Genomic DNA, 25,857 nt, shown 5'->3' with positions numbered 1-25,857 from the left:
GCAATCAGCACGACGGAGACCATGCACGCTAGACATAGGAGCCGAACATACCAGAGGGTGGAAAGTACTGAAGGAGCCTCAGCAGCTTGATCTGCAGCCAGGGACAAGGAACCTTGTAGTAGAGGTAGTCTGTGGTGTATTCGCCATCGATAACGACGCGCTTGAGTCGCGCAGCTGCCTTTGCGTAAGCCGCCTTGTATCCGTCGAGGTTGTCTTGAGCGAGAGCCATGACGAGTGACGTGACAGACAAGGCAACCCCCAGATCGGTGTCATCCATGAGGTGAACAATGCGCTCGGCCCACTGGGGGGAGACGATGTCGGGATGCTTGCGGTAGAGCCGCAGCAAAGTCAGGGCAGCCTTCTTCTTGACAAACGATTTTGAAGTCCTGTGTTCTCGTCAGTTGGGTGAAAACGTTGGGTTGGGGTGGGTGGGCAGACAGACGGTGAAATGAGGAGGCGATGAACCTCGGAACTGAGCGCCTCGCCCATCTCCCGGCCTCCGACGTTGGCGATTGCGTGCAAAGCCAAGCAGTTGAAAAGCTCGTTATTTTCCAGCAAATCCTTGCGAATGCTGTTGACCACAAGATGCAGCAGCTCGTGCTTCTCGTGCAGGAAGAGCGTCATGGCGAGGTAGCCAATCTGCTTCTCGGAGTATTTTTGTGCCGAGATGAGATTGACTGCCTCGAGGTGTCCAAAGTCGACATCCCAGCCCAAGATGTAAATGTAGAGCAGCTTGCAGACGTATTTCTTCTTGTGGTAGCCGCTGAGGTTGCCGTCCTTGAACTTTTGTCGAATGTTGGCCAGTTCCTTGTTGATTCGCTTCTCTTCCAGCTCACGAGCCCGGGCGTTTCTCAAATCGGCGATGAACTGGACCAAGCCTCGCATGTTGGCATTGCTGCTGCTTGAGCGGCCGAGAAAGCCGCTCCCTGGAGCCGACATGGTTGAAGTCGTCGGTCAGAGCCCCTGGCCAACGTCTCGTCTCGCTGGAGCGTCCCGGCGGGCGGGACGAGATGGCTGAGAAGGGGGGGGGATTCAGTTGTCAATCGGGCGCAGGCACAATGGCGTCGTCATGGCACACATGCCCTGGGCGAATTGCAACGGATGCTCGGGCCGTCGCTCGTCGTTGTCGGGCGTCCAAGTGTCAATTCAATGTTGGTGGTGATGGTGGTGGTGGTGGTGGTGGTCGAGTGGGATGCGCAGCAAACAAGGGGGGCAAGCTCCCAATGTTCTCGTTCCAACCGCCGCACCGAGCACTCCACAGCTGCCAACTTCGAAGGCGGCCAACGGGTGATTGACCCCGGGATATATCTCCGTCACAGACCTCAGACCTGCCACGGGTTGACGACAGACGGAAAGGTGGCGATTTGCTGAGCTCGACAGCTCCGGCGACGACCTTGAAGGAGGGGGAGTCGGCCAATACTGGGCACCTGGTCGAACTTGACCAGTTGAACGCAGTCGGGTCCGGGAGCCGCTCTTCAGCAGACGAGGGTACAGGCACAGGCACACAAGGACACCCACCAGTTGACGTGCACTGCGTAGGTACGTACCAGACGGAGGCCCTTGGGCTGCCCATTGGTGCCTGCGGCTGCCGCCGCCGAGGCCACTCGCGTCTCCATTAATGTCTGGCGCAACGGCATCTCCATCAATCATTCACGTCAATTGATGCTTTGATTCCATCAACTCTGACCACATGTAAATCCGCCCATTTCAAGATGGACTGAATGCCATCGCCGCCCGCCGTCTGTCGCCGCATCTACTCTCTGCGTCCCCTCCCAGTGTAATGTCAGCATGCATGCGACCGAGCCCGCCGGGCAACGTCCTGCATAGCCTGTCGTCCCTGTCCCGCGTTTCTGTCCAGGCCTCGAGCAGACGAAGATACGCCCTTCACTCCGCCGGCGCGCCGCGATTTCAAGTCTTTAACCGACGGACGAAATGGCTCCAAAAGGAACGGGCTGCCTCGAGGCCCCGAGAAAGCCGCCAGGCAGACTACCTCAAGGACGAGGTTGCCGTCCGCGTCTCCGAGCGACTCCTTGTACGATTCGCCGGCACTCACCCTTCCCTTGAAGCGCTCAAATTCCACGCAACTATCTTGCTGACTGCCCGCTCGAACAAACAAGGACATCAACCGGCATTTTCCCAGGGTCCTAGACCTAGGCGCCAACTCGTGCAACCTAGCCCGAGCCCTCGTCCGCGAGAACCCCGACCCGGACCCGTCGATGCCCTCATCGCCGCCTCTGTCGGCGCGCATATCCGAACTAGTCGCCGCCGACTCCTCCGAAACGCTCCTGTACCGCGACTCGGAGCACGAGTTCAACGGGAAGCTCAAGATAACGCGCCAGGTGCTCCGGGACGAGGAGAGCATCCCCTTTGGCCCGGGCTCGTTCGACCTGGTCCTGAGCTCGCTGAGCTTGCACTGGATCAACGACCTCCCCGGCGTCTTGTCCCAGATCAACCACGTCCTCAAGCCAGACGCCCCCTTCATCGGCGCCATGCTCGGCGGAGACACGCTGTTTGAGCTCCGGACGTCGCTGCAGCTCGCCGATCTAGAACGAAGGGGCGGGCTCTCTCCCCGCGTGTCGCCGCTCGCAGACGTGCGCGACGTGGGCGGCTTGCTGCAAAAGGCCGGCTTCAAAATGCTGACCGTCGACGTGGATGACATCGTCGTCGACTACCCCGACACCTTTGCGCTGATGCGAGATCTCCAGGCCATGGGGGAGAACAACGCCATATTGGGCAGGGAGATGGGCCCCATCCGGAGAGACGTCCTCCTCGCCAACGAAGCTATCTACAGGGAGCTGCACGGGAACCCTGACGGCTCCATCCCGGCGACTTTCAGGGTCATATACATGATCGGTTGGAAGGAGGGCGAGCATCAGCCGCAGCCGTTGGCTCGCGGCAGTGGCCAGGTGAACCTGAAGGATGTCCTGGAGAAGAGGTAGCGAAAAGAGCACACAGTCATGTACCGTATTACATTGCGCCCCGGGCCATGTTACTCGTGCAGCCGCAGTCAAGACGGAAATTTAAAAGATAAAATTGCACTTTGCACGTGTGCAAGGATAATTTCTCTCTGCATATCATCCCGTGTGTACTATTGTTGGTGTACTACTGTTATGGAACTCGAGTATGCCGTTGTTGTTGTTTTTTTTATTGTTTTTTTTTTCCTCCATGTCCTTCCAGCACTCTACGGATCCGACCAAACAAACACCTCACACTCTCCTCCAATCCGTCATGGTCCGGCCAATGCATCCCAGCCCCGCGACGTCAACCAGCTTCTCATGCCAGCTGAGCAGGACGCTCATGGCCGCGGCCGCCGGCTCGTTGGAGGCGCCGGGGCGAGCGCCGAACCCGCCGGTAGACTGCGGCGTGACTCTGGACGCTGGCTTGGGCTGGCCCGCCGCCATTCCCTTGTAACTACCGGCCTGCGAGTCAGCGATGCCTGTGTGCCGCTGCCGCTGCCGCTGCCGCTGCCGCTGCGACGGGAGACCGCACCGGGCTTCTGCTTACATGTACTTCATGAGAACGTCGAGACTCTCGCTGCCGCCCGGTGATTCGTAGACGCTCTTGAGCAGAGGGCTCATGTCGCTCGCCTTGATGGACTGCAAGACCTCGATGATGGTCTGGAGATGCGCGTCCTTTTTTTTTTCCCTCGCCCCAGCCCGCCGTTAGCATTGCGTGTCGGTGTCGGCGGTGTCGTGTTTTGTTGTCTGCCCTCGGATCGGACCCGGCGCCCGAGAGAGGCAGCAGACGAGGTTCTTGTCCCAACGCACCTTTGCGGCCTCGCTGCCGTTGTACACGGGCGTCTCTAGGCATCCCCTCAGGGCGCCCTCGGCGTCGCCTCCCCTCAGCAACTGCCGGACTTGTCCGGATAGCTGGCGCACCTCGGCCTCGCTGATCTCGGGCTGCGGCGGGTGCAGCGTCGAGGTGTCAAAGTTGACGCTGGAATCTTCGTTGTACGCGTCGATCTTGATGATTCGCCATGCGTCGCTGAGCGTGGCGCTCGTGTGCTGCTGGATGATGGACATGGTTGGATGGGCGTGCCGAGAGCCTGGCTTTGACGATGATGCCCGGTTGGAGCTGAGCTTCAAACGTTCAAACGTTCAAATGTTGAATCTCGTGATGGAAGCTGCGTCACGAAATGGCGGGGCGAGATGGGCCGCGGCGTGGGGTGACGAGCTGGTGCGATTGGAGTCGGTTAGTGCTATACTTTCTTTTGGCGCGCCGGACTCGGGCATTCCAAAGTACTATGCTAGCGGAACGGCATTATCTTGTATTGTCCAAGTACTTCGATTGTCCGCATGGTGAAATTGCTGCGTCTCCTTCACCCAATGTCCGGTACCCGCCCCAATATATCAGGGCATGGAAAGTAAAAACCCTTTATCTAAATGGGATCACCAGTAACTTCCGCCGTCTTACACCATTGGTTTCCGGTGACATCGCATGTCTGAGGCAGACTGGTGACCAGCATGGCATGCCCAGCTACCCTGTACTGAAAGTCGCTCCGGCACGCTCCCAAACGTGCAAATTTTTTGTGTACGGAGTAAAGGTGCTGTGTACTACACGGCAACGAAGGCGTCCTGTTAAACATGGCGATCCGTTCCGAGCTTTGTTCTTCAATGCACGCGCTCGGGGCGGAAAACTGCAGCCCTGGCGCTGTGACAGCTCAGGTGTTCAAGTCGCAGCTATTGCCTCTTGCTTGCTCCGGCTCACAGTCGCGACTTTCGCCAAATGCAGACGCACGTCGAGATCGACCCCCTTGAACAACAGCCTTCAGCTGAGCCGACTTCGTAGCAAGGGAAGAGCGTGACGCCTGGTAAGATTTTGCTGCCCAATACTACTCCGGGCTGAGGATATTACCTCCTGCTCTTCAGATAACCAATACCTCGTTCTCAGGAGTCACGACGGCAGAGGCGTGGTTGCAACTTGGTTGATGGGGAATAGTAACACCGACGTCTGAGATCGTCACTGGGGACGCCAGTCCACTTGTATCGGCCGACTCCTTTTCGTTCTTCCAGAAGACAGAAGACCGCTTGGCCAATTCGTGCCCCTGGGCCCGAGGTCCACCACGGTGGACGTGCAAAAGGCCCTTTGCGAGTAATTGTCGATTGGAAAAATTGAAAAAAAAAAAAGGAAAAAATGGATTTTTTTTAAAATGAACGTCAATGGGCAGAACGAAGCGGAAGTCTTCCGTGGCACCCTGCCAGATTGCCTGCCAGGCGCCAGCTCAAACAAACAACACAGATCCTTGCTAGTAGGGGTGAGGCTAAGACGTCGGCCGTCTGGCAGCCCCAGACATCGCGGAATGACGATTGACGATGGTCCCTACTCCGTGTTATGTGGCAAATTTTTGGTCTTGGCCGGTTTCGTCCAGCCAAGTCCGTCTGTGGCCTGGTCGAGGCCGAGCGTCGTTGCGTGTCATGGCCTTGGCCTTGGCCTTGACACGACGACCATCAAGGCGTGTCATGCGCATGGACGCGCATCTTGACTCCTGTTGATTTCAAACGCGGCCACTGACCAGCCATGCATCGGCCGGGCCTTGGAACAGACGGGAAACGTTGTGCCTCGTATGGTTCTAGAAGACAGCGCAGAATAATGGCCGGGCACTGTCTTTATGCGCCTCGCCTGCAACGGCACCTTGTCCACCGATCAGCTAGCCCTGCATTTCCGTACTGAATGCTTGGAGGGTGCTCCAGTAATAATATGCAACGCGCCTTGCCATGGTTGTAGCACCAGCACCAGAGCGAAGGGTTGGGGCCGTAACATGTGGGCCAGCCTAAAATCGACGGTATGGAACGGAGAAGAGCATGCTGGCAGCTATTGAAGCTCTGATATTATAATACCCATTTACCCCTAACCTTTTTTCATCGCTGGAGCATTGGTTTGTGGCGCCAGACCCGGGGGGGACCGCGATCTCGAGGCGCCTGTCAAAACAGGGGTCAGCTCCAGTTCATCAGGCGCGAGTTACAGAGCAGTACTGATCCGTGCGACGCAAACCAGTGATACCGAGACAGAATGCTGTAAACGAGGAACGAGTCAACTGAGACGGCCACCGGGGGCTGCTTCCGCCGTTGAGGCGACTGGGCATAGTGGTACTACGTACATACTTGTGTGTTCCGCAACCCTCGTCCTGAGAAGAAGCAAGGATCTGAGTCCTGCTTGCGATCCTAGCTTGCCGTAATATCGGCTGGGGCTTGCAAACGGTCTATGCGGTTGCGTTGAAGAATATGCGGCTGGCAACAGGCTATCATGATTCATCTACCTCTCCAGCTGCAGGCAAACCCTTTGCATTGCTGCAGCCTGAGGGACCAACTTGGCCATCCCGGTAAAACAAGCGATATGAGTCGGGCCCTACCAGACTGAGACTGAACTCGCCGGCAGACGAGCTTGCTGCAAGTTGTGACTGGCCGAGCGGATGCCACCGTTGGCCGCCCGAGACGTTCTGTTCAATATGACACCCCCAACCAGTCGGCAGGCGTCACTAGTAATCAACATGACGTGAGCTTTTAAAGGCAGAATGACTGATGAGGACTAGCCGGATACCAAATTGCCATTGTTTCACGATGGCTATTGCCTGGGACTAGCTCGCCGAAAACAAGCTAATGCAGGAACCGCGCGGAAAAAACATCCAATTTACCCTTTGAGTACCGACCGACGTACGTTCGTAGCTGGGCAAGGATAAGACGGCGCTGCAACGGCGTGCCATTGACACGTGTGTTTTTTTAGCATGCGTATTGCAGGATGGCTGGGGTGCATACAACAAATGATGACGACTCCGAATGGTAACATCTGGAGCCCTCCGTACGAGGTGCCGGATATCGTGTGCCAAGCATGAATGAAGAAGAGGATTTCATGAAATTGTCTCCGGAGCACTCCGCAATTGTCGGTACATTCCACTAGAACTGCCACGCTGAAGATTTCATTTATCTTGGCAGACAGAGCGTGGGCTTTGCTTGTCGATAGTATTGTCGTCAACTGCACAGCAGGGCAGGGATCGTGAACGAGCCCAGCACGCGTTACTTTTCCATGCAAGACGCATCGTCAAAGTGCGGGTGGGCAGCACGGGAGCCGCACACGCATGGTGGTTGTGGTTGCTCGCCCCTCTCATTCTGGAAGGCTTCCCAATTCGACCAGCACTAGGATCCTTCCAATGCCGATGCTAATTGACGCCACATTGCACCGCCAATTTAACCATGCAGCGATGCATAGCTGGCGTCGCAAGACGTAAGGTGTAACTTGGAGGACGGAACTACCAAGTCGCGACAGGCGAGCCTGCCTGTGGCAGAAGCTCCGAGATCCGTGATATTCCTGAAGTGTTGTCTGGGATTAGCCCGCTTGCTTTGCTGTCCTTGTTTGATCATCGTCTGATCCCAAGCGCCTGAAATAGCGTGAGTGCATGATGCCTACGGAGTACACGAGTTCTGTATACACACCACGGCCTGTCCTGCGCAAGCACCGCAGGGAGTGGCAAACATCACCAGCCTGTAAATTTTCGAGAGTTGGTATATAAATCGTGCATAAAGACCTGGGTACTCCGTAGCCAGGGAGGCATGTACCCTGTCTGACCATCACGGTCAACTTAGCGGCGGCAGTTGCTGTCAGTTGCTGTGGCACTTGCGTCAACGTCCTTGCAGGGAGTGGTGGCCCGATGGAATGGCTGGATGCCGTCTGTTGGGCAAACAAAACGTAGTGGCCAACGTGCTGTATGTTGAAGAGAAGAATGACATCGAAGTCATCTTGAAGGCTGCCTGAGGTTCAAGAATGCCCGGTCTGGTTGAATACTGTTGAACCATGCCAGGTGGCAGCACGAAGGACTCCGTAGCAGGCAACGGAACGAGGCAGGCGCGGCCAAGCGGACCTTCTCAGCTGGCGAGTCCGATGCGAGGTCGAAATACCATACGTGTCCCGATGGCGCGTTCATGTGCTGGAATTGACATGGGAAAATTGGAAATGCCACAACGCGGCGGGCCTGCAAGGGCCAAGCATGGGGGCCCTGTGCATCTTGGCCGCTTCATCCCATATCCTTATAGGGCTCAAGCTGTTCCTGGTCCCCTGATTCCTGGAACAAGCGCTCATTTCTCCGTGGCCGTGAGCAGTCGCAAAAATTCTTGCCCTGGAAGCGTCCCCCGCCCTTTGACGCCGACCAGCACACACACAAATGTGCCTTTACGCCACTTGCTTTGACGGACACGGCAAGTGATTCAGAAGAATAGCCTTTGCCAAGCCCAAACGGCGAGACCCGGACCAAGGACCCAACAGTTTGGACAGACTACGAATGGTAAGGACTCGGGATGGCTATTTGGCTCAAATACTACTTCTGCGCCAGGAAGAGAAAACAAAGAGACGCGGCACAAAAATAAACCCACGTATATACATACGAGGTGAGTGGAGGCACGTCGTTGCGGATTATTTTGATGGCAAGGCTGAAATAAAGGTCTGGAAGTAGTACAACGTTTTGTGGCGTTGCTATTTATACCGAATCTTCGGCGGGCGCCGTGCCTGAACCCGAAATCAGACGCAAGCGGTATTTATCGTCCTGTTGTCTGGCTGGCTTGACAGAGGCATAAGAAAGAACAATGGGGGCCGTCATGCAGCCAAGCAGACCTGGCACGTACGCATCACTCAAGCCAATGCAGGGATTCGGCCCGCTTATTGTTGTTGGCGCTGCATATTTGGGTCAATAATCCGAACTGTCGGGACGATTGACAGGGATGCGTGGCATGTGTCTGCTTGCTCACAATGAGGGCTGTCTTTGTGCGTTCTGGTCCAGTCGATGCCCACTTTGGCGAGCTTTGGCTTTAACAGCCCCCAATCGCGACAAGTCAGAGAAGTCGTGCTTTGCAGGCGATGCTGCTCGACACCATCAGTAAAGTCGGAACAGAGAGCACACGAGCTTGTCCTGGGATTCAACCATGACGGCACCGAGATGTAGCACCGCGCATGCATGTCACTGCCAACTGCAGCCGCCAGTCGAACTACCGAGCACCACCGGTCCTTTTAAGAGTTGGCAACGTCCAGGCGCAGTGAACAAGTTGCCGAGACAGACGAATGCCAATGCATTTTTGATATCAAACAAGACTTGTGTACTCGGTACGTCAAATAATCCGAGGCAAAGCTTATGCAGGCGAAGCGAATGGATGTACCTGGTTAAGGACGGAGAAGCAGTTTGTTTTTCTCCTCATGAGCATGAAACCCTTTTGTTTCTCCATTTTTCCCAGCTAGTTGGGCAGGCCATTGAGGCAAAGGACATTCTGCCCCAAGTCGGGCTTTGGGCAAGCGGCCGGGACGATGATTGAGAAAAGGACCCCAACGCCACCTTTTACGCCCAACATTCGAACCCCTGCTGCAGGGCCAGTTCAAGGCTCCGGGGGAGGCGGGTCCCTGTCAGGAACCCGAAGAAAAAGGTTCTGGTACGGAGTGGCTACATGGACGGAAGCACGGAGTACGGAGTAGCAAGCCATGGGTGAGGCTGGCAGCCCCTGTTTGGGAGGGCTCGAGGCTAGCTGAGGACACACACACCCTTTCCAAGCGGACCCAAGCCCAAGGCCCAAGCCAAGGCCTTGATGGAAGATGTTGCGCCCCAGGATGGTGGTCAGGACTCAGGACCTGCGAAGCAACCCTATTTGTTGCTTGCACCCGGTACACTATGGGGCACTCACACAGCCAGAGAGCGAAAAAGCTGAGCCCTGGCTTCTCGGCGGAAAATGTGTGCGTGTCGTACAGAGTAACATACGCACTCGATGCGATGCGTCCAAAGGCTCCGGTAACGTCGCCGCCGGAACAAGAGAGCCTGCACGGGGCCGTGGGTTTTGGAATCGGGCTCGGCTCCGGGCGTGCCTACATGCTGGTGCCTTGGGTGCCTGCATGTTGGCGAGCAGCTGCTGCCAAGGTCACATAGCCACAACCCAAGGGTATTAGTTACATTACGGAGTACTGCGACAGGTACGGCACGGCACAGCACTCGAGTACTTGGCGCTTGGGATCACTTCACTGACTCTTTGAGTCTTGACGGTTTGTTCAGCGGAGGACTGCTTGCATGGTCCAGTGTTCCTTCGTTGGGCGACGGCGACATCGGCATGGATGCAACGAGTGGCTGGGTAATTACTCAAGTACGGTCCCTGGGCATTTGGCAATTTTCCCTCCCCATTCTTTTTTCCTTTGGGCCAGGCCATTGCCATTGCGCATGGTGGTGCAAGGAACGGCGCATTGCCCTGAGCCGCGGTTTCCACACCCTTTTGTGAGCACGGCCGTACAAGACTAAAGCTAATACTGAACCAGGACGCAGGTCGCAAGTCTCAAACGGCAAAGGACGTGTTGTCAGTGTCTGGCATCTGGCAACTGGCCCGCGAGCTCTGTCAAGCATGCATCTCACACGCCGGTGCGTTGCGCGAACAACCACAACCCCCCCTTCCACCTCCCTTGCTTCTGTGCCCTGCCCAACTGACTGACTCTTTCTTTCTTTGGCTTTCCCCAGTGCAAATTCGAGGCACGGAGTGACGAGTGACGAGTGACGACTTGACAATCACTACTTGCTAACTACTAGCCTGCTGCTCCTTTTGTGCTCCGCAAAGGACGAATGGGCCATGGACCAGCAATTGTACAAAAGCGCCTTGCTCGCTCTTCGTCGCCCCCCGACTCCTCCAACATGCTCTCCCTTTGACTTGCTCCCCATCACCGGCCGACTTGGCTTTGTTTGCTCGATTTTGTCTTCAGCTCGGTTTCTGCTGCCGCCTTGTTTGCCCCCTTACGCTACTGCTGTATAATCGACCTACCAACTTTGCCCCAGCCCCAGCTCGAGCTCAAGCTGCAGCTCCTCGTTATTTTTGAGAATTCGACCCCACTAGACGTTTGTTGTCACTTACTTAAGTACACAAATTCAAGCGCCACCATCTGCCATCTTGTTGTCCCTAGAGGCTAGAGCTCGCGAGATTGAGTTAGAGCCAAGTGTGTCCACCGGCCCCAGGTACCCGTCCGTGCCAGACTTTGGACGTCTCGATCGCGCGACTCGAACTGTTCTCAACCAACCAATTTTGACCGTTGACTTCAGTGCCCCCGGCCCCCGCCTCTTGTCTTTATAAGTGACAGCAGCTGGAGCAAGAAACAACAAGCAACCTCAAATACACCTCGCAAACAAAAACTCTGCCGAGAACAACAAGGCCTAGCATTACCCGCGGCCGTCTGCTACTCTGGGGTCTACGCTCACGCAGTCCGGATTCGCCGAACCAACGGCAGCTACGGTTGCATCTTCTGCAGGGTCCGTCCTGACCTCGCAGTGCTGTTGCACTCGGACACGCGATCTCAACATCCGAGCCGCCTTGTACTCGTTCAGTCTTTCCAAATTGCGACAGCGACTCACCTTGTGTAGCCTCGTTCCAACGCGCCGGTGCCGATTCATCTCGCCTCATCCGTTCACGCCAGCAATACATCAGCTTCCGTGCCCAGACAGTCCGATACTAGCGGCAACACTTGCTCTCTGGCCGGCCATTCGGCAGTCGCTCTCTTTCTCTTTCTCTCTCTCGGGCTTCCTCTCCTTGTCACATCGCCTTCGACCTCTGGACCAGTAATCTATCTTGCTCTTGTTGATTGGGCACGCCAACCCTGGGTTGCACCAACTACGCTTCGTCATTACTGTGAGTCACGGTCGCTTGTTTTCACACTGGCATTTGCCAGCACATTCGCTTGTTCGAGTCGCTTGCCTTGGGACTCGACCCATGTCTCACCGTTTGGCCTTCCCCCCCCCCGGTCCATGTTTCGATGTTGGTGCAGTATATAGAGCCACAGCTCGGGTCTCTTGCGCCTCCTGCACCAGTGTAGGCATTTGCAGACGGTGTCTAACCAGTTTATAGCAGTGTATACCACAACCTGTGCTGTCCATCGCAACCATTTCCATGGCACGACAAGCATCTATCGTTTGCAACATGGGTCGCGGCGCCTATGATACGACTGGTGTCCCTAAGCCACCACCAAGGCCCCAACCTCGATAAAACGTCTTTGCTATCCGGCTGTTGATGGAACAACGGCTCGATCCAAAGCATTCGACCCATTGGCCCTGTGGGTCGTGGACTCTGTTCCTAGGATATGGCGATATCTATTCACACTTCCGAGGCTTTTTAATTCTCAGTGCTTACGGCATCATACTAGCACGACTACTTTAATCTACGGTTTCTTTCTGTCAGTCGACTTGTACACAACACGGCTCAGAGCCACACATCGCTTATCAGCAGCGAGTATACCACCAAAAGTTTTTCGCGGGGATCTTTGTTTTTATTTTTGCGGCCACACGCTCAGCACATGCATGGGGAAATTGTTTCGAGTTTTGGGCTTTCCAATATATGGGCTCAATGCGCGGCGCTCAAAAACTATAGACGGGTTGCTTTTGGGATTTCGATTTTGTCTGTTCTTTTCTTTTCTTTTTTTCCTTTTTCCTTTTCTCTCTTTGCTTTTGGCGAGGGCGAGGGTCTTGTCTCGTCATATCTCGAGCCTGCCAGGATTTGAGACAAAGACTGTGTCTCAATGGTGTCCACTCCACTGGAATGAAGATCTGAGCATATTGTGACATGTCTTGAATCACGACCTGGGTGGTGCAGCCAGACGTGGCCGGACAAGAAGCACCTCACGCTCGACCAGGTGCTACGAGATGAGATCAAAGACCCGTATTGGGTCACCACTACTAGGCTGGGGATACAAAGACCGCGGTTCGGGGACAAATATCGCATAGACTTTTGGATTTTTTTCTTTTTGTTTTCTTTCAGCTGCTTGTTTCTTTTTCATCCTGGGGATACTCTGTCTGCCGCCTCGTGTACAGATTTCTTGTTTTTGCGTTTGTCGCCTAGCTCTTGTGTCGCAGGCCTTTCGGCTTGGCTTTCCTTTCCCTTTCCTGCTCGACTTCGCCTTGCTGTTTTGCGTTCTGGTTCGCGACACCTCGCGGTGGTAAGCAACTCGGGGTCAACGCAGCGTCACATCTTGACACCACGTACCATTTTACCTTGTGCAAGACTACCACCACCATCACCATCATCACCACCAAGGCGAGACTGAAAAGAAGCACGAGAGTCGGCTTGGAACATGAACGGCTCTGGGCAGGACTCAGGACACATAGACGGATGGATGGATGGACGATACCCCCCCCTTCCTTGCCCTTTTTTTTTTCCTTTTCTACGCAAAACACCGTGTATAGTACTCGCCGCAAGAGACTAGTTGTGTCATTTAGAGATGTATAGCGACAACGGGACGCGAATTAGACGAGAGCCGGGTTCCTGTTTACCCTTTTTGGCCTGTTAGAATAGAAACGGACGGAGCTCACGCTTCTGGTTCTGAAACATGCACTTCAATATACCGCCACCGTCTGGCCTGCAGAGTGCTCGTCCTCGTCGATCAAGTAAAACATGGCGCAGACGCTCGCGGGTCTCTCCCAAACAACTGGGACAGCCGTCGAATGTAGGTACACGGATGCATGCATGCAATCTACTCGACGCCCTTTTTCCCAGGAGGGAGGCCAGCAAGATGACGGCTGCAGCCCTGCCCTGCCCTGGGCCAAGCAAGGTCAGGTCCTACGGATGCCGTCGATGCAGGATGCAAAAACGCAAAATACAGATGCTGGCATAGATGCGAGTGCAAATCCGGCGCAGGTTTCTACTCTGCCCACCTTGTTCGGCCGAGACACGACGCCGGCATGCAGGGCACGGCACGACTGCGCTGCCGGCACCAGCAAGGAAGGGGCGCGTGCAGTGAGGGCCAGAGCAAGACAAGCAAAGCAAGCTGGCAAAAGTGGCTAGGCAAAGGGACGTCGCCCGTCTGCTTTGTGTAGGGCGGACGGCGGATGGCGGATGGCGGACGGCGGACGGCGCACAGCGCACAACGGACGAGAAAAGAGACAACGAGCCGGATGGGACGGAGGCGTGGCCCTCGGTTCATCTTGCCCCATTCCAAGTCGAATGTCTGGGTCGACGGGCCACTGGGTCGTCTGTTGTTCGGCTATTGTGCTCCCGTGCGGGCGTGCGTCGGCGACGGTGCGCGACGCAGGCTGGCTGGCCTGGCGGGTTGGGCCGAGGGACGAAACAAGAGAGGCAGATGGAGTGAGCGAGCGAGTGGGCGAGAGAGAGAGAGAGAGAGAGAGAGACGGACCCGACTTCGCAAGGTTGAACGAATTCGGGGCGGGCGCGGGCGTGTGTTCAAGAAATCAATGGGCCACGCCCCCTTTTCTTGGATCCTGGCCCGGATGGGATGGAGAAAAGCAAGAGGAAACGAGGCCGAGGCCGAGGCCAACAAGATGAACGGGGAACGAGACCGGCCGGCGCTCGCAGACGTGGCGAGCGAGGCAGGGTCATGCGTGTTGTCGTGTTGTCGCGTCGTGTTGAAACCGGCCGAGGACGAGGAAAAGGAAGACGACGTGCGGGTTGCAGGAGGGCCTGGTCACGGGCCGGCTCTGCAGCTGCAGCTGCGGGAGGCCAGTGGCCCCTCTTGCCCCCCCGAAGAAGCAAAAAGAGACGAGTCGCACCTGAAAGCTGACCAGAGAAGACAATGGCATGTTGCATGTTGGTTGTGGACGCACAACTCTGTCGTCTAGTTTGATCAGCGCCGCGATGCGTGTTGGCCAACGTCTCGTAGTGCTCTGTCCCTCGGCCTGACCACTTTGACAGGACCGCCGCCGACGGTTGACAGCCCGTCCCGTCCGTCTACTTGCGCTCCGCAGGGTCAACGTGGCGGCGCCGTGGTCGTCAAGGTCAAACAGAAGAGAGAAGCGTGTTTCATCGCGCGCAGCGGCAGCGAGTGCTCGAGGTTCGCGGCTGCGCTCACAGCTCCGGATAACTATACACACCCTCCCCTGCGAGCCGAACAAGAACAAGCACGTGCAGAGGACTGCTGTCGGCAACCTCAACACCACGGGTCGAGGGAGGCAACCGCACTCACCTCCCCTTCAGCGCCATGTCCCGCCGGACCGTCTCCCAAAGCGCCATGTCCGGCTCCGCGAGGCCAATCTCGACGGCGCCGTCCTCGGCCTCACCTCTCCCCACGGTCCGTAACCGGCCCTCTCGTGATTGTGCCTCCCTCCCAGTGCGCCTGTGCTGTGCGCAGCGTAGACGCGCTGGGATACGCGAGGACCTGCGCCGGCCGCCGGCACCACGCGCTCCCGGGGGCCGGCCGGCGAGATGGAGATGGCGCGGTTGAGCAGCTGCTGCTTCTGCTGCGGCGGCGGTTCGTGGATGCCGACGTGGATGCCGACAGAGCGTGACTTGGCGGCGGCGCAGAGGCCCCGGACAAGGGCAGACGCGGACTGCGGTTGGGCGAGGGCCAGCGATTCCTGCGCGCCGTGGGCGATGTAGTCGGATGCTTCGGGGAGGCAGGGGACCCGGGCATGGACTGCGTGAGCGACTGCGTCTCCCGTCTGCTCAGCCCCTCGTCGTCGTCGCCGCCGTCATCATCACCGTTGTCGTCGTCGTCGTCGTCGTCGTCGTCGTCGTCTCCCCGACACAGCTTCCGTCGTGCACATGTCTCGCCAGTCCGTGGACGGAGCACCTCGACCGCGGTGCGACGTGCGTCGTGTCAATCTCGCCACGGCGTCTCGCTCTCGGCCCTCGCCCGCTTGGTGCCGTCTCCTGCGAGCCCGGTTCTCGACTCGGCCACCCGCCTCCTCCTCTCACGTACCTTTGCTCCGCCGGCGGCTGCCTTGAAAAGCAGTCTCACACACTGGTCGAGATTGGCCTTGATCGAGGCCGTGGAGCAGATCTGACCGACTGCCTGGGCTTCTGGCCAGACAAGGAGCACGATGCGGTACGTACGACAGACTGGGACGGGGTTACGCGAACCGCCATCGCCGTGGTGAACTAGGCCGTGCGTGAAAAAAACAAAAGGGCAAGTTTACCCACAGATTGATGGCGCGAGGTCCGCAGTCGACAAGTGGTAGCAGAAGTAGAAGTAGTAGCAGCAGCAGTAGCAGTAGCAGTAACCCACCCCGTCTCGTCATCCATCGGCCCGTCCGTCCGACATCGCAATTCGGTCATCAACTTCTATGCTCCCGCTTGTCCACGCCGTGACTCTCCTACAAACAGCACATCACATCAATCAGTCTGGGTCCACGGTTTCATTATCCGCGTCAATTGTGCTGCTACCAATTCTTTACCCGCAGTCTGCAGTGGAGGAAGGAAAAAAAAAAGGCAAAGAGAGAAAAACGCAAAAAAAGAAAAAAAAAATGCTTGGAGCCTCCCAACCCAATCAACCCTTCCTACGCCGTTTGCACGTGAAAACGCCGGGCTATCAAGAAAAAAAAAGAAATCAACGGCACACCATCAGAAACGATAAAGCAGAAGAAACAGCAGCAGCAGCAGCAGCAACCACAACAGTACCGAGACAAATCATACACGGCGCTGGGTATCTGTCAAAAAGCCCGGATGACCATCGCAGAAAACCTTTTGCAGCCCTTCCTCTGGCCATTTCCCTCCTCCCCTCGTGCTCCATCACGTTGCTACTTGGGATTGGAGCCGTCCAAAGCAACGTATGCTTGCTGGAGGGCCTTGGACTCTCGTCCGTCCCTCTCCAGCACCACCACCCAGTCTCGAAGTTGGATGTTCTTCCCCTTCTCCTTGTCCTCTCGCCATGTGCCCAGTCTGTTGCGCCCCTCGGTTGTCATGGCCAGGTTTGCAGACGGCGTCGCCCCGGCCGTGCCGTTGATTCCCTTGCCACCTCCGGGCGCTGCCCTGGTGGGCGTGCTGGCGCCGCTCCCTCCGCGGCCTACGTTCATCCAGTCGTACGTCTTGGCGCCCTTCTTCTTGCCAAAAAGACTGCTCTTGCCACCCAGCCCTGCGAACATGCTGCTCGTCAAGTTTTGGTTCGCGTGGCTGTTTGCCTCTGCTGCCTTGAGTGCCTGGTTCTTCTTCATCTCCTTCTTCGTCATTGGCTTGTCACCTTCGGGCGCCACCGAGCCCGGCGTTCCTGGCGCAACACTGCCAGACCGTGATGGCGTGACTCCGTCTCCTACCCCGTCCTTGCGTTTTTGGCGTCGGCGTAGACGGGCTTCCTCCCACTCGCGTTCCTGCCTTGCCAGCTCTCTCATCGTCACCGTCATGAAAGACGATATCTTGGCCAGCTTCTTTGGCGGCTTGGCGCCGTTTCCCGGGACAGCTTCGTCGGCAGAGCCTGTCATGCATCAATCAGTCTTGGCCACGATACACACGACAAAAGCAGGGAAGAGCCAAAAAAAAAAAAAGACAAAGGACTAGACAACAACTCACGTTTCAAGGGTGCAGTGTCGGATGGGACTGCAACGCCCTCCTCACCCTCTTCTGCCGCTGGTGCACCGTCTGCTGCACCCAGAGGTTCTGCGTTCATGGGCGCCGCCGCCGCCGCCCATTGCTCGGGAATTTCGCCGTGTGACGTCTTCTGCCTGTTTACGGCAACAACATCCGCGTCCTCCACCATCTCGCGTATCCGCTGCTTTGTGGCGATCGACAGTAATGCCAGCTGATCCACCAGATAGGAGTCGTGGGGAATGTAAGATCCAGTAGTGTGTACCAGCGTTGAATCGGGACCCGGGTCGACCTTGACCGTGACTTTGGGAGTTGGGAACTGTTCAGGCAAACGCATCTTGCCCATTGTTTGTGCGTTGTTCTTCGAGTCTAAATTGAGCCCGATGTGGTTGTCTTTCGCAATCTTTTCTGCCCTGCGATGGAGAATGGCAACCAAAAGAAAGGGATCGTTAATCTCCTGCGTCCGTTGAACGGCCAGCCACATGGATGACTCGGCCCAGGCCTGTTCGGCCGCCTTGACAGCGAGCTTCTTCTGATCTTGTTCCGACACGTTTTCGGCAGGTTGGTTCGCCGGACCAGCCCCGTAAAACGAAGATTTGCCTCCCGCCGCATGTTGAGCAAACCCGGTCCTGGCTTCCGAGTTTGCGTCCATGGCGCTGGAGTAGAGCTCAGACATGTACTGCTCTTCTGCCCGCAAATCGATTCCAGTGCCCGCCAGCGAATCCGTGACATCGTACTCGTAGTCCTTGGTCGGTCTCTCGGCCGGCCGTTGGGGAGGACCCATCACATTGGGCAATGGCGCTGGCGATGCCATTGCTTGCGGGATCGGCGCCATTGCTGCGTTGGTGTACTGGGGCATCGATATCGGCGGAGGCTGCGGCGTATGTAAGGGAGGCGTGCTGGCGCCCGCACGCGCGTCGGGAAGATTCAAGGCGGCCGATGCAGTGTGGCCGTTTGTATACGGAGTGTTGTACCCAGAAGACATTGGCGTCGTTTGTGAGAACGTCGGCGACGCCGCATTCGGAGGCGGGCTTCCTGCAGCGCCCGGGCTGGCAGCATAGGGCGATAGGATATACGGAGAGCCTGGCTGGGAAGCTGGGCCGCCATCGGTCCTGACTCTCTTGTTCGGTGGCAAGGCAAAGCCTGGCTGCGAGCCGGACGGTGACGGGCTGTGTTGCGGCGGCGAAAAGGACCGGGGCGGGACCTGCGACTGGGACTGAGCCATGGTGGGTGATCAGCCGCCGAGCTGTGAAGCACGGCGACAGATGCAGGCGGCGAGGACACGGCCCTGCACGGCGAAGGTGTTGATGCTCTTAGCAGGCACGGAAGCCTGTCACAAAAGACGTGGATCCTCCCATCCGACGCGCAGAACCCGCCAGGCACTCCAGAGCGGTAAATCAATCAGTCCTGGGTGGAAATAACAATTCTCAATGGCTCGCGCGGTGTTGCGAGCGGAGTGGCGAGGCCGGTAGGGTCGTGGGAGTGAGGTTATCTGTTGCGGTGCTCGCCAGAGTCGAAGGACGGGCAATCGAGAGATCGGGGGTTGCGGAAATTTAAAGCCACGTGACCTACCCACTGACCACATCTCTTGGGCGCGTCCGTCGAGCAGCCGCGCGCGCTTGCCTCGTCTGACGGTTCCCGATGTTTTCCCGGCTCCAGTAGATCGAGCACGCCTTGCGCTCCAACATCTCGAACTCGTAGGTGTCCTGCAAGACGCTGCTCGCGCATAAACACCTTGCTTCCACCTCAGCAGCTAGGCCGCGTCGTACACATGCGATTGTTGCACCCCCTCTCCCCGTTTGGACCGGACTCTTGATCAAGACACCCGCTGTCGCCCATGCGAAAACGACTCCAGGCTCAAAGCTCGCCCGCTCGTCGCTACCATGACTTCAAAACGAAAAGCGTCGGCAATGACTGCGGCCGCGGCCGAAGAACCAGTCGATCCTTCCGACGAACTCATGTTTCTTTGCCTTGGTGGCGGTAACGAAGTCGGCCGATCATGCCACATTATTCAATACAAGGGAAAAACAGTCATGGTAAAGAGCTAGTTGTCGCATTGATACACGAGGGCGCCTCTCGAAGCTGACTCCTTGCCCTCCTCTACAGCTCGACGCAGGTCAACACCCTGCGTACGATGGCCTTGCAGCTCTCCCTTTCTACGATGATTTCGATCTCAGCACCGTCGATGTGCTCCTCATCAGCCAGTAAGTCCTTCCGCCCTTGACGTCCACCACTGCGGTTTTGGATGTGATACAGACACGAGCTTGGTATTCAACACTGCGATGGGCGGACATGTTGCGTACTATTTTGTTTGATTTTTTTTTCTTCCCCAGGGGAGAGAAATTGTGCCTGTCATGATACTATGCGCCCGTGTACCATATGAACTGAATACAATATGTCTTGTACCCTCGTTTCGCCTCTGTTTGCTCCTTGCCTGTGATGACGCCGGTCGTTAGCCATGCTTGAGAGACCGCCAGGAGTCAGCAATACGGATGTTTACTCACAAGCTAACGATACACTCTCAATAGTTTCCACGTCGACCATGCTGCCTCACTGCCTTACGTCCTCGCCAAGACAAACTTTCGCGGCCGCGTCTTCATGACGCATCCGACCAAGGCCATCTACAAATGGCTTATCCAAGACAGCGTCCGAGTGGGCAACACGTCTTCAAATTCCACGACGCAGCCGGTATACACGGAGCAAGACCACCTGAATACCTTTGCGCAAATAGAGGCCATCGACTACCACACCACCCACACCATCTCTTCTATCCGGATCACCCCGTATCCCGCCGGCCACGTGCTGGGCGCAGCCATGTTCCTCATCGAGATTGCTGGGCTCAACATCTTCTTCACCGGCGACTACTCTCGCGAGCAAGACCGGCACTTGGTCTCTGCCGAGGTCCCCAAGGACGTTAAAATCGACGTCCTCATTACCGAGTCGACGTACGGCATCGCGTCTCACGTTCCTCGGCTGGAGCGCGAGCAAGCCCTGATGAAATCCATCACGGGTATTCTAAACAGAGGCGGCCGCGCGCTACTACCCGTCTTTGCACTCGGAAGGGCACAGGAGCTCCTCCTCATCCTGGATGAATACTGGGGGAAGCACCCCGAGTTCCAAAAATACCCCATCTACTATGCGAGCAATCTCGCCAGAAAATGCATGGTTGTCTACCAAACATACGTCGGCGCCATGAACGACAACATCAAGCGCCTCTTCCGAGAGCGCATGGCCGAGGCCGAAGCCAGCGGAGACGGTGCTGGCCAAGGTGGACCGTGGGACTTCAAGTACATCCGATCGCTCAAAAACCTCGACCGCTTCGACGACGTCGGCGGCTGCGTCATGCTCGCCAGTCCGGGTATGCTTCAAAGCGGCGTGAGCAGAGAGCTCTTTGAGAGATGGGCGCCCAGCGAGAAGAACGGCGTCATCATCACCGGTTACAGCGTCGAGGGGACAATGGCCCGGCAAATCATGCAGGAGCCGGACCAGATCCCGGCCGTCATGTCTCGTAACCTCGCCGCAGGGCGGAGAGGACCCGGCGGAGAACCGGAGAGGGTGCTCATCCCCCGGCGGTGCAGCGTCGCCGAGTACTCGTTTGCCGCACACGTCGATGGCGTCGAGAACCGAGAGTTCATCGAAGAGGTGGCCGCACCAATTGTCGTGCGTTTCTCCCCCTTTCCTCCTATTCCCATGCCGCATACAGACACCACCACCACCCTCCAAAGCCAGTACTAACGATGGGGAAAAAACACAGATCCTCGTCCACGGCGAGCAACACAACATGATGCGCCTCAAATCCAAACTGCTCTCGCTCAACGCCTCCAAAACGACCAAGGTAAAAGTCTACTCGCCCCGCAACTGCGAAGAACTCCGCATCCCCTTCAAAGCCGATAAAATGGCCAAGGTGGTTGGCAAACTCGCCTCGATCCCGCCCCCTCAAGACGTCGACGTCGACAGCTCCTCGGCGCCCCTCGTCACCGGCGTCCTCGTCCAGAACGACTTCAAGCTCTCCCTCATGGCCCCCGAAGACCTGCGCGAGTACGCAGGCCTCAACACAACCACCATCACCTGCAAACAGCGCCTCACCCTCAGCGCCGCCGGCATCGACCTCATCAAGTGGGCGCTGGAGGGCACGTTTGGCGCCGTCGAAGAACTGCCCGAGATGCGACGGGCCCAGAGGGCCAACGGCACCGGCACCGGCACCGGCGTCAAGAACAGCACGGGCACGGGAGACGAGGACGAGGACGACGAGGAAGAGTACAAGCCCGAAGAAGCAGCAGACGAGGAAGTCGCCGCCCTGGTGGCCGCATACCTGGTCATGGGCTGCGTGACCGTGCGGTACCGCACCAACGGCGAAGTCGAGCTCGAATGGCAAGGCAACATGCTCAACGACGGCATCGCCGACTCCGTCATGGCCGTCCTGTTCAGCGTCGAGTCGTCCCCCGCGGCCGTCAAACGCTCGTCGAAACTGCACTCCCACGCGCACGCGCACGAGTCCGCCGCCAACGGCAACGGGACGAACCCCCACGCCCACCCCTCGGCGGAGGACCGCCTCGAGCGGCTGCTCTGGTTCCTCGAGGCCCAGTTCGGCGCAGATAACGTGGCGCCCGTCGAGACGCCCCGCCTCCCGCCGTCCCAATCCCAGGATGGATCCATGGACGTGGACGGCGACAGCACAGACCTGGAGGCGCGCGCAAAGGAGGAGATTGAGCGCCTGCACAAGATTGGGATCCCCGTGCCAGGCGTCTCCATCAAGGTGGACAAGATGCTGGCCATGGTCTGGCTGGAAGACCTCGAGGTGGAGTGTACGAATAAGGTGTTTGCGGACAGGGTGAGGGCCGTGGTGGAGCGCGCCGTTGAGGTTTCGGCGCCGCTTTGGGGCTGACTTTTTTTTTACTCTTCATTTTTTTGTGTATTCCTCCGTCTCGTTCTCTCTCCCCTTGCCGGCGCCCTGGGAAAATGTATAAACAAGACAAGCAAGACAAGCAAGACAAACAAGACAAACAAGACAAACAGACCAATTAAATGGCCCCCTTCTTCTCTTCCCCCCTCTCTCCGCCTGCAGTAAGCGACATGACGGGATGAGTGACTGGTTGGAAACGGAAATGGAAATTGATCTGAAACCCGGCGGCAAACGCAAAAGCCGGACAATACCATCGGAAAGGCGAACCAGCATTGTGCCAATATCGCGTCTGCAGCCGTTGTGATTATAAGCTTTCAAAAAGGATAATCTATTCCGATTTTTCTTTGTTACACAGCGCTACGTACGTGGGTCTACAAATCTGAGCACAAAAGAAATAAAAAGAAAAAGAAGGCATGACGTTGATCGCGTGCTGGCCGTCTTCATCCCAAAAACTCCTTCAGTTCCTCACTATCTTCCAGCACTGTGTTGAACGAAAACGGCGCAAACGGCCATCCTCCAAACTCGGCAAACTTTGAGAAGGACTCGACCCATGCCAGTCGGAGAGAGTGCAACATGGCACTGGTGCCTTCCATGCAAACCAAGATGGCAATTGCTACGGGGCTTGTTAGTGACGGTATCCAAAGGCGCGGCACACAGACCAAGGCTTACTTAGGAAGAACCAGAGGAAGAAGCCGACGACAATCATGACCACGCCGGTGACACCTGGAGCTTTGAGCGTAGGACCGAGCGTCATGTCCCAGAGCACAATGCTGAGCTGCTGGTGAGCGAGCGACAGGGCCCACAGACGGAGGTATGAGGCTGTGTGAGAAACGCAGTTCAGGCAGAATTCTGCAAATCATTAGTCGGCGTGTGAGAAGAGAAGAAAAGGCATGCGACGTAGACCAACGTACCAATGGTGTGAATCACTTGATGAATCATGACCTCGCCAAATTCAAACTCGCCGTGCTCTTCGTCGATATTCTGCGAGATCATAGCTACGCCCTCGCCGTCGTCGTCAAAACTATTGCCGTGGCCGTTAACCAGGCCTTGGTTCTCGTCGTCGCCATCCAATGCACTAACACGGGACGTCTCGCCAATACCGCGATAGCCCTTGGCGCGAGCCCTGTTGTGCTCCCAACGGAGGTAGAATGGCTTGAGGAACAGAAGAATAGGGACCTGAGCAAAGGCGAGGAGGAGGAGCATGATCTGGACGGCGGCTTGCCCTTTGTAGAGCGGAACGTCCAGTTTTCCGGGCCGCAGGAACATGTAGATGAGCATGTTCAAGAGGCCGGGTGGCTGCCCGCCAATGGCAGGGTCGGGGTTGGTCCAATCGACAGTCCACTTGTAAACGATGCAAATGACCAGGTAACCGAATATGGACTGGAAGAAAATCATGCCGGGGACAAAGTTGCCCCAGATATCGATTGGCTTTCTGAAATGTTTGGCATTGATGTAAGAGAAACAGAGCGAGTAGGTCATGTGAGCCCAGCCGAGAATGATGCTCATCTTCATTTTGTAGCTGTTGCTGAAGAGGAGTGTGTTTTCTGTACCGTGCCAGGCCCAGTCAAGGCCAAAGGGATACCGGTAGCCCTCATCATTGAGCTTTGCCTCGATAGTCTGGCCCGGCTGCCAGCCATTGGGCTTCTCGTACTCCCAGGCGCTGGGAAAGAGCGTCATGGACTTCGAGAAGACGTCGTTGTAGATCAGACCGGTGAAGACGGAGAACACAGCCATCACCAGGGCAATGTATCGACCGTAAAATATCATTGCAAAGAGTTCAAAGGACACCTTTTTCAGTGACTTTTCCCAATAAATCATGGCAAGAGCAGCCGACAGCATGATGATGGCGTGGCCAAAATCACCAAACATGACGGCAAAGAGGAACGGAAAGGTGACGAAGACGGGTATGGCCGGGTTGACCTCCTGATAAGTTGCAGTACCATAGGCGTTAACAATGGTTTGGAATCCCTCGGTGAACTTGTTGGTCTTCAGATATGTCGGAGGCGTCTTGTTGGTCCGAATCTCATTGATGATTGAGGGAACAGAGAGGCCAGCTCGGTTAGTGACATCCTGAAGAGTCGATCGAATCAAAGGCATGTCGTGGGTGGGACACCAGGCTTCAGCAATCAAGGTTCGACGGGCACGGTCGTAGGAAAACAGGTTGAGGGTGCTGTAGACCGCCTTCTCCTTCGCAATGAGAATCATCCACGCGGAAAGGGACTGAGAGATCTGGTTCAACTCGGCTTCCAGAGTGGCCTGGGTGTTTCGAAGGACGTTCTGGACATCCTGCAGTCGGTTGTTAACCTCGTGGACTTGGTCGCGTCGAAGGTCACTGTTCTCATCGACGCTGTAGACCTCGGCACCCAAGGATTCGGAAATCTTTCGAATCTTGGCCAGGATCTCCTTGCCGTGGGCGAAGATTACAAAGACATTCTTGTTGATAGACTCGTTGTTGGTGGGGTCGATGAGAGGCTCAGGAATCTCGGACTGGTTCATGTACAGGTTGCCACGAAGTGTTCGCCAAAGAATTCGCTCAAAGGCAGCAACACGATCTCTGGTAATGACGCCAGCTACGAATCCAATGTTCATGCCGGAAAAGGATCGCTCCACTTCAGGGGCGCTGTGGTGCTGCTCCATGTCCTGGAGAAGCGGAGCATCATCGTTGTCCACTGAAGCGCGGATCTCATCGACATTGCCGTGGGCGCGATCGAAGAAGCTTCCGGCCTCTCGCAAAACCCACCTCCATTCAGTAAGATCGCCTTCCCGCTTCTTCAGAGTCTCGTAGCTGTCATTCAAAGCAAAAATTCGTTGCTCGAGCTTCTGGCTTCGCTCTGCAAGTTCATCAATCTCGGACGTTGATGGGGAGGCGAGTCTTTCCGTGTCCAAATCGAGCTTGCGAAGAGAAATCCCGGCCTTTCCCATTTGAGCATGGAAATACCCTAAGTCTCGTCAGCATACTACGTCGGACCTAAAAATTGAAGATTTCACCATGGCGTACGCAGCTGTCGCTCCACATTGTCAAGTCGTCGGATCTCTTGCGTAAAGGTTCGCTGGAAGGCGCTCACGTCCTCGTTGAGCTATACAATGACAAACATGTTAGTCACTTCTCCAATCGCTTCAATCTTTGCGCCGCAAATGAGGACGCCAGAGAGAGAAGGAGGGAAACCTTACATCTCGGAACTGGCACAGCCCGAGCTCACCAAGCGCAGTGACGACCTCGCGACCGATTTCGTTGGAGACGTATAACTGAACCATGCTCATATCCGCCGAGCGGAACGGCGTGTCCTGTTTGGGGGCCATGGTGACGACCTCAAGCACCGAAGACACGTTGGCAGAGGAGGGCCTTGAAGCTTGTCGTCCGCCTCGTGTACAAAAGGGAAGCCCAGTGTTCGTCACAGCGCAGGAGCTGGGCTGCGGACAGGGGAGGGACCGGCGTTGTTCCGATCGCAGTCACGTGTCATCGGTGGCACCGCGACGTCACTTTAGCAGGTTCCACAGGGCACACGTTGTGTGTTCAGAGCATTGTAACTACATCATGTAATTTATCAAGCGATGAAGCAAACCAAACGAAGAAGGAATAGTGGCGGAAGAACGCAGAATCCTTGATTGGGAAAGCCGGTGCCTGTTCATTACTTTGTCAACTGCGGTACTCATTCAGACGCAGCTTCAATCAGCTAACGCATGGCGGCGCGTCACTCTTTCACCGTCCAACAAGTT

General features: G+C 56.5%; 7 protein-coding genes across 7 annotated transcripts; 3 read left to right on the top strand and 4 right to left on the bottom strand.

The window, feature by feature from the left end:
- Positions 1–28: 28 nt before the first annotated feature.
- Positions 29–939, bottom strand: MAM_04955 (AP-2 complex subunit alpha; the record flags this gene model as incomplete). Its single annotated transcript, XM_040823753.1, has 2 exons — positions 29–386; positions 443–939. The coding sequence occupies 2 exons, from the start codon at positions 937–939 to the stop codon at positions 29–31; spliced, it is 855 nt and encodes a 284-aa protein (XP_040678424.1).
- Positions 940–1,780: 841 nt separating this feature from the next.
- Positions 1,781–2,939, top strand: MAM_04954 (Methyltransferase type 11; the record flags this gene model as incomplete). The annotated part of the gene is made up of 2 exons (XM_040823752.1): positions 1,781–2,032; positions 2,118–2,939. 2 exons carry the CDS (start codon positions 1,781–1,783, stop codon positions 2,937–2,939), a joined length of 1,074 nt encoding a protein of 357 aa, XP_040678423.1.
- A 267-nt stretch (positions 2,940–3,206) lies between these two features.
- On the bottom strand, positions 3,207–4,022 carry MAM_04953 (Arp2/3 complex subunit; the record flags this gene model as incomplete). The annotated part of the gene is made up of 3 exons (XM_040823751.1): positions 3,207–3,411; positions 3,505–3,617; positions 3,768–4,022. The coding sequence occupies 3 exons, from the start codon at positions 4,020–4,022 to the stop codon at positions 3,207–3,209; spliced, it is 573 nt and encodes a 190-aa protein (XP_040678422.1).
- An 11,299-nt stretch (positions 4,023–15,321) lies between these two features.
- Positions 15,322–15,822, top strand: MAM_04952 (uncharacterized protein; the record flags this gene model as incomplete). Its single annotated transcript, XM_040823750.1, has 1 exon — positions 15,322–15,822. One exon carries the CDS (start codon positions 15,322–15,324, stop codon positions 15,820–15,822), a length of 501 nt encoding a protein of 166 aa, XP_040678421.1.
- A 634-nt stretch (positions 15,823–16,456) lies between these two features.
- Positions 16,457–18,462, bottom strand: MAM_04951 (Transcription initiation factor TFIID component TAF4; the record flags this gene model as incomplete). Its single annotated transcript, XM_040823749.1, has 2 exons — positions 16,457–17,127; positions 17,223–18,462. The coding sequence occupies 2 exons, from the start codon at positions 18,460–18,462 to the stop codon at positions 16,457–16,459; spliced, it is 1,911 nt and encodes a 636-aa protein (XP_040678420.1).
- A 658-nt stretch (positions 18,463–19,120) lies between these two features.
- Positions 19,121–22,122, top strand: MAM_04950 (cleavage and polyadenylation specifity factor; the record flags this gene model as incomplete). The annotated part of the gene is made up of 4 exons (XM_040823748.1): positions 19,121–19,273; positions 19,344–19,441; positions 19,766–20,897; positions 20,992–22,122. The coding sequence occupies 4 exons, from the start codon at positions 19,121–19,123 to the stop codon at positions 22,120–22,122; spliced, it is 2,514 nt and encodes an 837-aa protein (XP_040678419.1).
- A 458-nt stretch (positions 22,123–22,580) lies between these two features.
- Positions 22,581–25,440, bottom strand: MAM_04949 (vacuolar ATP synthase 98 kDa subunit; the record flags this gene model as incomplete). Its single annotated transcript, XM_040823747.1, has 5 exons — positions 22,581–22,753; positions 22,810–22,989; positions 23,052–25,079; positions 25,139–25,217; positions 25,312–25,440. 5 exons carry the CDS (start codon positions 25,438–25,440, stop codon positions 22,581–22,583), a joined length of 2,589 nt encoding a protein of 862 aa, XP_040678418.1.
- Between the last annotated feature and the right edge of the window lie 417 nt (positions 25,441–25,857).

This window comes from Metarhizium album (assembly GCF_000804445.1).
Source record: "Metarhizium album ARSEF 1941 chromosome Unknown scaffold_11, whole genome shotgun sequence".
Classification (NCBI taxonomy): domain Eukaryota; kingdom Fungi; phylum Ascomycota; class Sordariomycetes; order Hypocreales; family Clavicipitaceae; genus Metarhizium; species Metarhizium album.
The sequence above is the reverse complement of the archived record's forward strand: the minus strand, read 5'-3'. Positions and strand labels throughout refer to the sequence as shown.